The sequence below is a fragment of the Passer domesticus genome, chromosome 6 (assembly GCF_036417665.1).
Source record: "Passer domesticus isolate bPasDom1 chromosome 6, bPasDom1.hap1, whole genome shotgun sequence".
In the NCBI taxonomy this organism is placed as follows: Eukaryota; Metazoa; Chordata; class Aves; order Passeriformes; family Passeridae; genus Passer; species Passer domesticus.
The window spans coordinates 51,534,142-51,548,722 of NC_087479.1; the positions used below are offsets into that span (position 1 = coordinate 51,534,142).

Consider the following 14,581-nt stretch of genomic DNA (forward strand, 5'->3'; position numbering starts at 1 on the left):
GCGCGTGCGCAGTGCGGCGGCGGCGGCGCGGGATGGAGGTGGCGCGCGCGGGGCGCTCGGCGGGCATGGCGCGCGACGTGCTGCGGCGGGCGCGGCGGCGCGCGGCCCCGGGCCCGGTCAGTGCCGGGCGCGCACCCGCGGAACACGCGCTCAGATACAGACAGAGAGAGCGGGAGATACACGGGGATACACGGGGATACACGGATACACAGCTCCGTACGGGCCGCGGGCCCGCCCGGACACGCCGCCGCGCTGAGCGAGCCGCCCCGGCCGGTGCCCCCGGGCGGCTCCGTGCCCGCCGCACGGGCTGTGGCCCTGAGCGGCACGCTGAGTGACCAGCAGTGTCTCTCGTTGCAGGACCGAGACCGGGAACGCCTCAATGCAGCGTTCGCTTCGATTTTGAATTTGATGAGAGAAGTCTCGAAGGAGTGCGAGGTGAGGGGCCGCCCCCGGGCCCGTTCAAATGTGCCTGCCCCAGGCCGCGCTAATTCACTGCAAAAATGAGAATTCAGGCGTGCTGCTGGACGGCAGGGGGTCAGCAGCGAGCCTGTGGTGCCGGCCGGGATGCAGTTTGGGGCATTCAGCATCCTGGCCGGCTGAGCTGGTTCCACCTTGGCTGATAAACACCACTACCTGCATTTTCTGTAAACACCACCAACAGCCAGCCCGATACAGGTTTTAGCAGAAGGTTTCTGCATTTCTTGGTGGAAAGGCAGTGTGGTTAGAGACAGAAATGTCAGGTGGCACCACAAAATACATTGTGTCACAAGGTATGGAATGTTTCCAGTGCTCCAAAGTATCTCTGCTGGGAAATGGCCTTATGACATAGGAACCTTTTGTTATTATCCGGGAACGTGAGCCACTCCTGCTGGCTGATATCCTGTTCTGGGTGCCAGAAATAAGGGAGAGTTTGAATCTCGAGTGCAGAGATGCTTTGTGTCCTGTGTTTGTTTTGAATTTAGTGTTGCTGTTGTGATTTAACCCCACCAGCAACTAAGTACCACACAGCTCACTCCCTGCCCTCCTCCCCTGGCAGGATGGGGAGGAGAATCAGGAGAAAATAAAACTAATGGGTTGAGATAAGAACAGTTTATTAATTGAAACAAAATATGATAATGGTAATAACAGTAATAATTGTGATGAAAAAGGGAGAGAGAAATAAAATCTAAGAAGAACAAGTAATTCACAATACAGTTGATCATCACTCGCTGACCAGTGCCCAGGCACCTCTCCCTGTTTATACACATTACATTCTATGGTATGGAATTTCCTTTTGGCTAGCTTGGGTCAGCTGTCACAGCCCTGCTCCCTCCCTGCTTTTTGTGCAGCTCCCCACTGGCAGAGCATGAGAACAGTCCTTGGCTTAGGGTGAGCACTACTCAACAATAACCAAAACATCAGTTTGTTATCGACACTGTACTCTACTAACTCCAAAACACAGCACTCTGCCAACTGCTGGGAGGAAAACTTGCTCTATCCCAGGCAAAACCAGGCCAGACTGGATTTGGGATGCTGCTGCTGTGTGCAGGTGCTCAGCTCCACTGTCCTCGTGCTGGCTCTGGCTGGCAGGTGCCATTGCTCTGCTGGGTGGGCACACTGGAGCCAGCCTCTGCCAGCCCATCCCTGTGAGCACAGCCACTGCTCTGAGCTCTGGAAATTCCATTCAGTTTGTGCCCTTGGGGATCTGTTATCCTCACTCAGCAGGGAGCTCACTGCCTGCAGGGCTAATACAGATCCCAAGTCTGCAATTAAATTAGAGAAAACAGTACTCCAGCACACGAAGTGATTAGCTCTTAAGCAGCTCCTTTATAATTTCAAAGCAGTACATACACAGTAAGCAGTTAATCCTAGAACAACTGGGGCAGAATAGAGTTTTACACAAGACAAAACAAAGTGTAGTGAGGCTCATCCTTACCCGTGACGTGGCAGTGCTAGGTTTACAGTTGGACTCTATGATCCTAAGGGTGTCTTCCAACCTAAATTATTTTTTGGGTCTATCTTGTGCCCTATTAAGAGTATTAAAGTTGGAACAAGCAATGGATGACTTCCACATTTATGCATCAGCCAAGACAGTACTGCTTCAGTCATTTCTGTAGAGAAGAGTCATAAAAGGGGGAAATGTCAGACCCATAAGTTCATGGGTAAATTTTACAAAGTGCAAATAAAAATCCACAGCTGAACACAACCATTTAGGCACTTGAAAGCAAACAATTAAACTTGGAGTTTACGGGATCAAAATTCACTAAGGGATCAAAATTTACTCATTTCTTACCAAAAGTTGGATGTCATTTTTTTTCTCTGTGCCATCATGTAAAAGAGATTCTCTGTGAAGCATTATGCAGCAGGTCAGAGCATTTGATATATTTTGTAGCTTCACAAAAACTGCAATATAAGCAACCAGATCTGTTGATTTGTGCAGAAGCTCCAGGAATAAACACAGCAGTAGATTTGGAAATGAGAATTGCTGTTTGCCTTAATTTTGTCACATTTACTCTTGGCAGGGACAAGAAAAACACCAGTGAAATAAGAGATGTTTTGGATCTTTTTGGCCCCTGTGATCAAAAAGTAACCTTGGGAGGAGTTCTGTTCTGACAACAGATGGCAGCAGAGCTGTACTCAAGAGCTTAATTTGCAGTGGGAAAGATGCCAGTACATCTGCAGTGCAAGCAGAAGGAGGCTGCTGTGTGCTTAAATATACTTCCCAAAACTGCTGTGAAAATGGTACCAGCCTTTTAGACGCTTCAGCTTCTTCACTGACTCATTTTTCAGTGTTAACATATTCTGCTTTTAGAGCACTGCTGCTGCACTTATCCTGCAGAACCCATCTTCACTGACTGGGTTGCAGAGCACCTGGCTTGCACACATGTCCTCTTAAGGACCCATAAATTATGCCTTCTTCCACCAGGGCTTTTCTTGACCAGCCTGATCAGGCAGGCAGTTCCAGAGTATTCCTTTTGACATTTTCATTAATTCAGTTCTGAGGTGTCAAGAGTCCCTGCCCTACATATTGTGTTAGGAATCAGGCATCTAAAATCAGGCCTGTTTGGGAGAGTCCTGTAGCAGAAGGCAGGTGGCCTTTGGAGGTACAGGCATAGTTTTCACCCTCAGAGAGAACAAACCAGCCAATTAGTATTTGTGTAGTTCTACTTTCAATTGTAATCTGCAGTGGCTGCAAGTATGGTTTGATACCTCCCACATGATATTTTCTGTTTCTGTCCAGAAGTGCTATGGGTCTATGGCAGCCAACAAGTGCAAGGAGAATGAAATCAAACACTTCTGCAAATACCATGGCAAGTCAGTAGAAAGAAAGGTGGATCCCACAGAAGAAGAGGTAAGTAGGTACTTCTGGTTTTGATGCAGGGTTATTCCTTCCCTTGCTGTGGGGCATTTGTTATCCCCCTGATGTCTGTGACTCATGGATGTGAGTTGACCTTATGACACAAAAACACCTGGACTGATCCAAGCCTGTGCTGGGCTGGGGAAAGGCAGAGTCACTTCTTGTGGCACCAGTCAGTGTCCTATCCATCCTTTTGTGGAGGGGAAAACTTCATGCACCTAAAGCATCCCCTCTCTTGGATTTGCATTGTGTGCTGGATCATTAGAAAATAATTCTCTTTTTCTTCCCAGGGGACTGAAGGTTCTGTAGAACCTAGTCAAGCTCAAACTTGCCAGCAAAGGGTAAGTGGATAGAACACTTTGGTTTTAAGTGGAGGTATTTGCTAGCATTTCTTTTATCATTTTGAATCAAGCTGGTTAGAAATTGTGACAGATCTGGAGACCTTGATGGCACAGAAGATTAACCAGTGGTGCATTCACAATCAGAATATATGTACAGGCAAATGGCCATACAGAGACTTGCACAATTCATTAGAAACCAGATTGTTTCTTGCACTTGGCCCTCCCACAGGCTCTCTGAAGACTCCTGTTCCTTAAGGAGAAGAAAACTGGTTTTATTTTTCAAAGCCTAACACCTCAGCTAATCAATTTCAGGAACTTCTAAGCCACAAAAGTTGAGAAACACTGAATCTGTACCACAGTATTAATTAGTGAGAGCACCTTTGGTATAGGGAATGGGAATTCCCCGGTTTATGTTCAGAACTGTCTAGGCTGTAAATTTCAGTTTTGTAAGATGTAAATTACAGCACAGTGATCACTTGCACCAATTGAAACATTAGCTGGAATACTTTGAGTATGGCACTTGCTAATTTTTGTACTGATAGAAACATTCCACAGTTTTGTTTGGCTTCTGTATATTTAGAAAAATCTTCATATATTTATGTAGCAGCTGAAATGTAATTTTTTTACCCAAACAATTATTTTTGGGAAATCTAATATAACTAACCAATAACATAGCTTTTTTTTTTCTTTCTTTTTTTTTAATTAAAGCCTAGAAGACCTTCCAAAGATTTCTACATTGAAGTTTCTCCTGGCATCTATTCTGTCACAGCAATCTCAGAAGACATGGTGGAACAAACCCATGTAGTAGATGTCAATGCAGGACAAAGTGTTGATTTAACTTTTGTTCTGTGATGTTTGTTGTTTCCTGGCAATAGCAGGAATAAAACATGAGGCTTTTTTTAATGAGTGTAATGAGCTATAAATATCTTTTTCTTGTTAGCACTTTAATAGTACCTTCCTCTTTGGGACTCCATTTTTATGGCCTGTATATTTGTTTTCTAGCTAATGCAATTATATGCAGCTCACTTTGTACACTGATTTTTATAAATATTTGTACATTGTGTGCCTTTTAAATCCAGTTATGTGACTGTGTAATTCCAGATTCTTCTGCTCTAAACAATTAAAGATACAATCAGTGAAATAAAATATATGATCAAGCCTTTGTGATGACAGTTTCTGTTGTATTATCCTCAGAGAGACTCCCAGTGTCACAGTGCTGACCACAGAGAGCCTGATCCATGGGGTATGAATATGGGTGCACATTAGCTTCTGTAGGCTGGCACTGATTTTAGAGCAGCTGGCTCACAAGCCACTCTCCTATCTGTACTTTTTCTAGGTAAAGAAATGAAATGCAAATGGAATTCATTGTCTAGAGCCCCAACTCAGATGTGTCGGGTGTTCAGTCTAGGCACATGAGCTATTGATTCAGGTTCTGTCTCTTTGCAGACCATGCTAAACCCCTTTTCTGGGGGCTGTGAGGTACCCTAAATTCTCCAATTTACTGCTAAGCATCTTAGCAGTAAATTGCATCTCATGGCCAAGTTCATATGCTTTAAACACAAGCAGTCCCAGTAACAAAACTCCCTGGATGCTGAACTTTGCCAAAGGACCAGATTCCATGTTTAGAACTAGTGATGTAATCTGTCATCTTTTTGTAGCTGATAGTATTAAGGTTTCCATTCATTTTCATCAGAATATAAAAATCAGTAGCTTGAATGCTAATCATTTTGTTGTTCATATCTACAGTAGCAGGTCCTTTAGCCTCTGGCTACTTTTGCTTGTGCTTTATTCCCCCAAAAAAAAATCTTTCAGCTGTCAGCTTGTATTGTTTCTCCATTCCTCCTGGCTTTCTACAAACAGAAACTGCTTTGATGAATTTCTGTGGCTCACTCCAGAGAACTGTAGACAAATGGGAGGTTTACTGGACTCTGGCTGTGCATCTGTTCAGGCTTTTAGTGCTCCTACCAGCTCATCTGATCTCTCCAGAATTGTAAAGTCAAGTCCAAATAGTTAGAAATTTATTGTAGCACTTTGGAATAAAGAATGAGGATGCTCAAGTTTAATGTGGGTAAAAGCAGAGTTTCTCACTTATTAAAATTATATAGTCATCCATAAAGATATTCTACTGAGACAGTACCTAAAGCAGAACTTGATTTGTTTAAAAAATATAACACTGATAGAGTAGAAGCAGTTTACCTGAAATTTCAGCCCCTGACTTGATCAGTAGTATATGTACTGAATTCTGGTTGATCATGTCTCTCTCTGCTTTGCTGCAAGTGAGCTCTGACAGGTTCTGTAACATCAGGTTTGTCAGCTCCAGCACAAGTCACTTCACATTTATCATCTGATGCTGCTTTGTATCTTTGTTCTTCTGATGCTGCAAAGCCTTCCTGGAGGACAGAAAACAAATCCCTCAGAAGTCTGGTCTAAAAAAAGCATCAGTGTCTTTGTTAACTGCTGCTTTGCTGGCTGTACCTCTGCCTCACATAGCTTTAATACTGGTCTATTTTCTGGGCTGGCACAAACTTTACTGCTGAAACACACAATAGGACAGCAAGACCAAAGGATTTCTCAGAAGCTGCTAGGCTTTGATTAAAAAGTTTTCTACTTCAGAAGTCAGGATTTTGTTGACTGCAGTGAGGGGACATCAGCCCCCCAGAGAGTACCTCTGGGAAGCCTGTCCTGTCACTCCACTTGTTTGCTGCAAGCCATTTCTGATGCAGCCTGCAGCATGTGATAAAACTGCTTCAGCTATCTCAGAGTAGCAATGGATCTTCTGGGTTTAAAATCACCAAGGGGCTATTTTACAGGAATAAAATTCTGTCATTATGCCCTGTATTGCCACCTTGCATCCACTACTGTGATTCATGCTGCTGCTTTGGGGCTGGAATGAAACAATTCTGCTTTCTTATTAGTTTTACCAAAAGGCAACTCATGTCACTTCAGTGCACAGCTCTGCCACTGTTTACATAGAGCATGCCTGCCTGGAGCTCCATACTGGCCTGAAAATTCCTAGGAAATCAATTACAAAGGTGTGTAGTTACGTAACTATGATTATTTAACCAATAAAGTAGAATAGAAAGTAGGAACCATACAGTTGATAAGTTGGCATCTGCTTAAAATGAATGAGTGCAATTGTGAGAATACAAGTTGCATTCCTGTATATTCTCTGTTCACCAAGACATGTTATTAATGGATTCATCTCTAAACATGCATGTTTAGCACATTTCAAGTTTTACTTTGCAGTCAGCTCACAGTGCCAAGAGCATGAAGGTACAGAGAAGCTAATATTTGATTTCATGAATATAATTTATTAATTCTACCCTGATGCTCTTGCGCAGAGCACTGTTTCTCTTCATCCTGACATTCTCTTTCATCTTCCCCTTCTTCTTGTAAGGTTTTTCTTCATTCTGTGTTTGCTTTTTTTAGCATTTATGGTATGATTTTTTTTCAAGTTTTTCTAAAGCATGAGGGAAACCAGCCTAAAAACCAGGCAGTGGTGCTGTTCCTAGCTGTGACACAGTTTTCTTACTCTGTATCCCCCACCTTCAAAGCAGGACTCTGCCGTTTAAACTGCTTGCCTCTAGTGAGGAAGAGAAGAACTCAGCAAAGACTGTTCACCAAAGAATCTGCTTTTATCTCTGAGACAGAAATTGTGACTATCACAATTTGATAGGCAGAGCTCAGCACCTTTCCATGGATTTAACACAGGACTACTTTGGATAGATGTCAGTGGGCATTTGGCAGGTTTCTCAATTGAAATCTGTATTATTGAATGCTTACATGGCTACTGACATTTGTTTCCATTTTACCAAGTAACTTCAGCCTTTCCTTAAGGCTTGGGGATTTTTGTTTGGGTTTCATTAGTGAAGAACTTTCCTGCCCATCACAAAACTGGTGGATGGCCTCAGGAAGCAGTTACAAACAATGCCTTTTTCTTGCCAGGTTCCAAACCATTTACAAGAAGATTTTTTCCATCCAAACAAACCTCCTTCTTACATAACTACAGAATTAATACAGATTATCTTACCCTCAATGATGGCTTGAAATCTTGGTTTCTTAGGATTTTTTTCCGTGTAAGTTGCCCTCTGGGAGTCTGCTCAGTGGTTTCAAATATTGCACTCTGCTGAGCTGGGGCCACACTGGACAAGTCCCCAGTGGAGATGACTTTGGATTCCAGATGGTCCTTTGTACAATTTCCAGGTCCTGGGAAGGAGTAAAATTGTATCTAAGAGTGAAACCAGAACTGAAATGGAGAAACATTCATTTCAGAAGAGAGAAAAATGCACTTTAAACCTGAAAGGAATTTTTTCTGGTTATTCTGAATGGGTGAGCTGTGCAGGTTAATGAAGATGTTAGCATCATAAAAGGCATAAAATCACAAGAAACAGAGAGGACTAGCTGTGCTTCCAAATGCAGTTAATTGTTCTGGTAGTTTTCCATGGGATGAGTGGCCAAAAGAAGAGCCAGATGAGGCAGCAGAAACACCGGGGAGGGGGAAGAATTTTATCAGAGTCTGATATGCAAATTTACAGTATCAATACAAATAACCTGCAAAGTGACTGCCCTGCCCAGAAGCCGTTTGGTTTTGTTCCCTCCACATCTGCTTCCCTGTGGGGTTGTTTGAAGGTACCTGAATTACTGGAATGGGACTTGTAGTGGTTTCTTTTCCAGTATTCCCCCTCAGGTCTGGCAGAATTCCTTAGCCTGGACTTTTCAAGACAGCTGGAGCCTGTGTTAGCAGCACTGTCCCCCAGAGTACTCTTAGTGGGTGATGGCTTCAGGTCCCTCTCTGAATCAGAAGAGGGAGATGTTGCCACAGCTGCAGCTTCTCCTTCTTTTGTGCCTTTCAGTTCCAGAAGGCCTGGAGAGAGCTCACTGCTGGACTCTGCCTCTTCAGCTTTGTCCTGAAAGACCAGAGACCTGGAGGGAAGAGGCCACCAGGCAGCAGCACAGGGGTGGCAGCAGCAGATGCACCTTCCCCAGGCTAATGAACAGCAGACACCACCAGCACAGTGGTGGTGGAGATGTGGCCAGCAGGGAGAGCAGAGCAAGCAGTGCTTGGCAAGGCTACACAGAGCACAAACAGGAATGAGGGCTGCCTTAGGACTGCAGGGGAAAATAGAAGAGTTAGAGTCCTGGCTTGGTCTGGGCTTCAGCCTGCTGGTGAAGGGCACGTGGATCATCTCCACAATCCTCTCCCACAGGCTAGGAGGGATCCACAGAGCCACACCACGGGGGAGTTTCACTTGCTTGTCATTCCAGAACTGGACTGTAATTTCTTCATCTTCTGAGGCTGTTAAGAGAAAAAGCAAGCAGCCTTAAGCAGCTGGCCTGCCTGGGCAGTGCACACAGACAGATCAGGCTTTGCAGCTTTATGCACTTTCTACTCCTGTCAAGAGGCAGGATCAACTCTTGCCCTTCTCTAACACCCCACCACAGTGTCACAGAGGTGAGTGGGTAGCCTGGACACCGTGGCTAAAACAACAGGCCTGGCAGCATCTTTCCTCCCAATTTGTCATCAGAGGAACAAGAAAACTGTGACAGTAATTTTTGTTGTTGCTGCCAAATTTAGCAGTACTGCTCTGAGAATAGTATTTTGGTATGTCAGTGGAGCTTGACTGTCAGACACAGGGAAAATGAATGAGCTGCTGAAAGCTCCTACGTCTGGGTGATAAAATCACCCCCAGATGTACCATTTGGTACAAATGTGAGCATTTAAGCTCAGATGAATGCTTCCTGGAAGTTGTCTCACTTGTGTCTGTCATGAAAAGGCCACAGTCCTGCACATGGCAGCCACAGCCTTGTCCCAGCTACACCCATGGACAAAGATGATGACATTTTTATGAGTCATAGCCTCCTTAGGGTCACACTGGTGTGGTTACACACAGATATCCATCAGCCCCTGCAAGCTTGGAGCAACACTGAGCTGTAGTCTGTGCTCTGTTATTTCTCTGGCAGCAGCACCCTGACAGGAGTTGATCCTCACTGGTGCTCCAGAGGAACAAGAGGAGGAAGAGAGCAGCACTTTTCTTACCTCGTAAGGGATCCCTTGTCTCAATGCCTCTGAGGACAGTTCCTGGGCCATACCTGGCCCTATCTGGCTCCCAGGGTGCCAGCACTCTGTCTCCAGGGAGCAAGGAGTGCTTCATCCCATTCACATATTCCAGGATGCCATCCTGGGCTGTTTTTTGCACACACACTGGACGCCTTCCACGTGACACTAGTGGTTTGGCAAACTCTACTAGGAACATGCCTCTTTCACTCTGTTACCAGGAAAAAAAAAAAACAATTCCACTGAAAAACACTCCATAATGTGCCAGGTAATGCAGCTTTTGCTGGGAGACCATCCTGGGCCTATATGACTAGGGCAAAACAAGCCTGAACAGCAGCTAGGGTGTGTGGTGTTAGTTCAGCATTGAGACAGCCCAAAAAAACCTCTGTGAGGCTCACCTGAAAGCAAGATGACTGAAAGCAAGACGACTGAAAGCAAGATTCACACCACTGTATTTTCTTTCCCAAGAGAAAAAGCTATAGACAAGTGTATTTCCCAAACCATGCTGTGTGTGCCAAGGAACAGGGGTCACTAAAGCCATTCAGACCTGTTCATCTCTCATGCCCAAGTCCTTCCTCATTACATACAACACTGGCTCTACTTCTTGAGGGGTTGTTAGGAATTTTTATTTTCTGTTTTCTATTTTTCTATTTTTTTATTTTCTATTAAGGCCTGTCAAGAGGCTTTCCATCAACAATGAGATGAGGTACTTCCCTGTTCTTGAGAAAGAACAGGCTCCTTTCTGTGTTTAAGTTTGAAGTGCTAACAAACCAATGAATTAAAGCTTTCACTACCCCTTCTGGAAAGACCCTGAGCCTGGTCTGTGGCTGACTCAAGCTGGACATGTGTACATAAAACACAAACCCTTTTCCTGTGCTGTTTGTTTCTGTGTCTACACACAACAGCAGCCCCGACACTGCTGGCAGCAGCACTGGGGCTGACTCAGTCTGGCTCAGTAGCCAGCACAAGGCTGCTGCCCTGGTGAGCTCTACTCTAATCTTATCAAAAACCGAACCAAAACCTGCTACACTGAACTCAGGTGGTGTGTGAGGGCTGCTCCCTGTTACACATGCCCACACAGCAACCATCACTCACCTCTATCTCCTCTTTTACTGTTCCAGGGTAATAAAATCCATCTTGTTCCCCTCTAGCCAGCACAGGCACGTTGCAGTCTGTGCCCCCTGAGTCCCCCAGGCTCTTCCATGCTGGGCCAGGGGAGGGGAGGCAGTGGCTGATCCATTGGCACCTCGAAGAAAACGGGTCAGCCCTGAAAGAAATAGATTCTGCAGGTCATGAAAAAAATCATCTTGTAAGGTTTAAGAACTGGAACACTCCACCTCATTTTGTAGCACTCCCACAGGCCAAATAGTGTGGGAAGAAACAGAAAACTTGCTTGTGCTGGGATAATTCCCTGATCCAGGGAAAAACACATCAGTGCCCAATTTTACTCAGATTTCTTTGCTTTGGGGTTTACAGGAAGTGAACCAGGAGCATGCTGGAACCCTGGGCCAGCATTACTTGCACCAGCCCCTTTGCTGTTTACCTGGCAAGACAATGCAACCCTTCAGATGAGGAGAAAAGATCCATCTGCAGCACAGAGCACAGCGTAGGTGCACTCCAGAGTGCTGGAGCTGATGGTTTACACTGCAGCATTCAGGGAACAGCAAAGCAGAGAAGTAAACAACAAAGCTGCTGGTTGATGACAGCTTCTAGTTCAAAACTGGGAAAATAATCCCCTGTCACAAAGCATTAGCAACATTTCATGGAAGATGACTGTTAGGGCAAGATGCTTTTATTTATCCCAATAATATTAAAGGAATGTTTCTTGACAGGAGGCTTACTCAGGTTTTGCTCTTCATAATCTCCAAGGCAGCAAATAACTTTAGTTAATACATTTAAAAAACTGCCAGTGCAGGGGTGGGAAAGCTCAAATGATGTTCAAGCTGCTAATTTATTAATCTGATATACCAGCCTGGTTTATCCCTTTAGATAAACAAAAAGCAAATCACAGACTTAAGGAGGAACTTGATTTTACCTTTTGGGGTCAAGGTGCTCAGCAATCCAGGCAGGATACACAACAAAAGAGCTCCTGCAGCAGGGATTAATTGTGGATATGACAGTGGAACATGAAAACTTGTCCAAAGCTGGCCTCACACTGCAATACCTGTGACCCCTGGGCAGGGGCCCTTCCAAACGAGCCATACTTGGAAAAGCTGCTGCCTGCGGGACTCGGCCGTGACCTGTTGGAAGAAAAGAGACAAGCAAGAGCTGGCCAGTGTACCTCAAGAACACAGTAATTTTGGTTAATTGTTTATTTTTGTTTAAAAGCACTGAATTCAAAATATTCAGACTGGCATTTGGCCAGATGAGCCCACATGACTAACTTCAGTGATCTTCACTCAACCAAATCCTAACCTGGAAAAAGGGCAGAAACACTCAAGGAAACTATAAATGCTGTGAAAATCCCCAGGAAAATAATAACTTTCACCTCCCTCCAACATTTGTTTCCCTCTTTGTTTCCAGCTCTCTTTTCTTATACATACATTCTTCCTTTAAAGCTTTCTTGTACAGAGCCAGCCAAACCTTCCCTGTTTTACAAGCTGAGACACAAATTACAGCTGAAGTTGACAAGCTGAGTAAACGTGACAGGTTTTGAACTTGATGTTAGATTACATTTCCCTGTTATTTATTTATAATGATGTATTAAGAGGAAATATTTTGATCTTTCAGCTGTCCTGTCATGTTTTATTAACAGTAGGATTATGGCTTGCAACAAGAAAGAATGAGATGCTCAGATGTGACAAGTGATAACTATTCAGAGGCTGTCACAGTAAGATCAATGATGTGATGCTATCTCTGGTAATTTCAAAAGATGTAGTAGACAAGCTTCCATTAATTTTTTTCTTTTTAAATATTGCTTAGAAACACTTATGACAACACTTGCATGGAAATTCAACAACCTATAAAATTTAAGTGCTTAATTTATTTTACAAAATGCAGTTTAAGCACTCATGTTTAGATGGTATTTTGTCTCTTATCTAAGAAATACGATCTGGAAGACTTTTTTATGGAGACTCCCAGATAGATACATAATTTCAGAAAACTAGCACAGCAAATCCAGCAAGAAGAGTGGATTAACTGCTGCAAAATTCATATTTAAGTCAGAAAATCAGCACAATATATCAATTTATTTCATGACTGCACAAACTGCTGTTATAAACCAAAACAAGATGGAATCAGTAATACTTTGCAAAGAAAGGCAACTATCATTGCTACATTAAAGCACATTTTAACACCTCTGTTTCTACACAAACCAGTGCACTGACAAAGGCAATTATGCTGTTTGTTCTGGGTAACTCCAAGTACTTTGGCACAGCAGTATTTTACACTTACCAGCTATTGGTAACAATACACCACCTGGATTTAGTCTGAATGCAGAAATGCCACCCTTTTGCCTGTTGGACACAGGGAGCCTTTTGCTGCCAGTGTTTCCCAGTTGCTAGGGAGGTTGCCACAGCTGTTATCCCCAGGGCTGGACATCCTGACCTGACTGGTTAAAACCCAGCAGAACGTGACTTCAGAGAGGACCGCCTGACTGCCACACATTCGCTCAATTTTCAGCTCCCCGTGGATCTCCTGCACCACAGGGAAGCAATTTTAAGATAGCTCAGTGTCCTCCAGGCTCCTGCCTATGATAGCAGGGCAAAAACCAACATCAAAGTTACAGTTCAGGTTAAGGAAAATCTTAAAAAAAGCTTCCCACCACAAGGTGTGGCAAGTAAACATGTTTGAAATGTGCACACAAAGGTTGAAGCTGAGACAAACCAAGGTCAAATCACTTTACAACTTTCTCCTTTCACAATAAGGGGGACGGATTAATGAATTCTACACCTCTCTTACAAAGTGCCTATCAAAATTATGTCATATTATAATGCAGAAACCTACCTGTTAATCTCTGCTGAGATCCCTAATTTTCACATCCTCCTTAAAAGAAAGACAAAAAGTTGACATTTGTTGATTTTTTGTTTGGTTGGTTTTGTTTGTGTTTTTTTGTGGGGGAAGGTGGTGCTTGGAATACTTAATTGCCTTTTTTTTTAGGCATGTTTCAATTCACTGCTATAAAAACAAGTAACAGGGTGGGATAACTGCAGTAAGGGAAAAGGATACATCACCTGGGAAGTCTGTAACCATTTTTTTGTGCCTTCTGCTGCACAGACAGCTTACAAGCTCTCATGCTATCAGCAGAATTATTTAGCATCAATGATTCCCTCACACAGAGTAAATGTTAAGACATTTTATTGGTTATGAGCTAATCTCTCTTCATCATCTTCACACAGTTCTATTTTATAACACTTAACTGAAACCATCAGCAGTACAGAGGAACCGACTGGGAGGTTGGGGAAGACCACTCCAGACCTCGACCATTATCAAAGGCCAAAAAAATTTATATGGCAGGTTATTTTTATGATGATGACTAAAACCTTGCTAGTCCTGTTTAGAGTATTTTGTAAGCAGTCCTAGTATTTTTTAAGGGCACTGGCATCTGTACAACAATCCAATTTTCAATAGAAATTTCTCAATGTCAAAAAGTTTTCAATGTGATTAAAATGTTCACTAATAAGAAAATGATGGAAGAGCACTCACTAAACTTTATGCTCTTCCTATGTTCAGTTACTGTACTTCAGAGAGCTCCTACCCTACTCTATTTTTCTCGGTTTTAAACTAAATTATCCTTTCTTTTGGCATCTAACAACCCTCCTTGGAACCTTTAAAAAGGCATTTTAAAAGAAACACTGGCAATTAGAGTGAATATTTTAAGAAAGTGCATGTGAGAGTAAACCAATAACA

General features: G+C 43.5%; 2 protein-coding genes across 4 annotated transcripts; one reads left to right on the top strand and one right to left on the bottom strand.

Moving 5' to 3' along the window:
* AKIP1 (A-kinase interacting protein 1) lies at positions 1 to 4,840 on the top strand. 2 transcript variants are annotated; one of them, XM_064425453.1, is made up of 5 exons: positions 1 to 38; positions 358 to 435; positions 3,221 to 3,331; positions 3,628 to 3,678; positions 4,387 to 4,840. In XM_064425453.1, the coding sequence occupies exons 1-5, from the start codon at positions 33 to 35 to the stop codon at positions 4,528 to 4,530; spliced, it is 390 nt and encodes a 129-aa protein (XP_064281523.1). In that variant the 5' UTR covers positions 1 to 32; the 3' UTR covers positions 4,531 to 4,840. The 2 variants fall into 2 exon arrangements, with proteins under 2 accessions (XP_064281523.1, XP_064281522.1); XM_064425452.1 differs by having other exon boundaries at positions 8 to 116.
* On the bottom strand, positions 1,070 to 13,875 carry C6H11orf16 (chromosome 6 C11orf16 homolog). 2 transcript variants are annotated; one of them, XM_064425447.1, is made up of 8 exons: positions 13,127 to 13,875; positions 11,769 to 11,973; positions 10,829 to 11,000; positions 9,716 to 9,944; positions 8,312 to 8,974; positions 7,709 to 7,884; positions 5,875 to 6,068; positions 1,070 to 2,090 (listed from the first exon to the last, which is right to left on the bottom strand). In XM_064425447.1, the coding sequence occupies exons 2-7, from the start codon at positions 11,933 to 11,935 to the stop codon at positions 5,883 to 5,885; spliced, it is 1,593 nt and encodes a 530-aa protein (XP_064281517.1). In that variant the 5' UTR covers positions 11,936 to 11,973; positions 13,127 to 13,875; the 3' UTR covers positions 1,070 to 2,090; positions 5,875 to 5,882. The 2 variants fall into 2 exon arrangements, with proteins under 2 accessions (XP_064281517.1, XP_064281516.1); XM_064425446.1 differs by having other exon boundaries at positions 1,070 to 2,382.
* Positions 13,876 to 14,581: the final 706 nt, after the last annotated feature.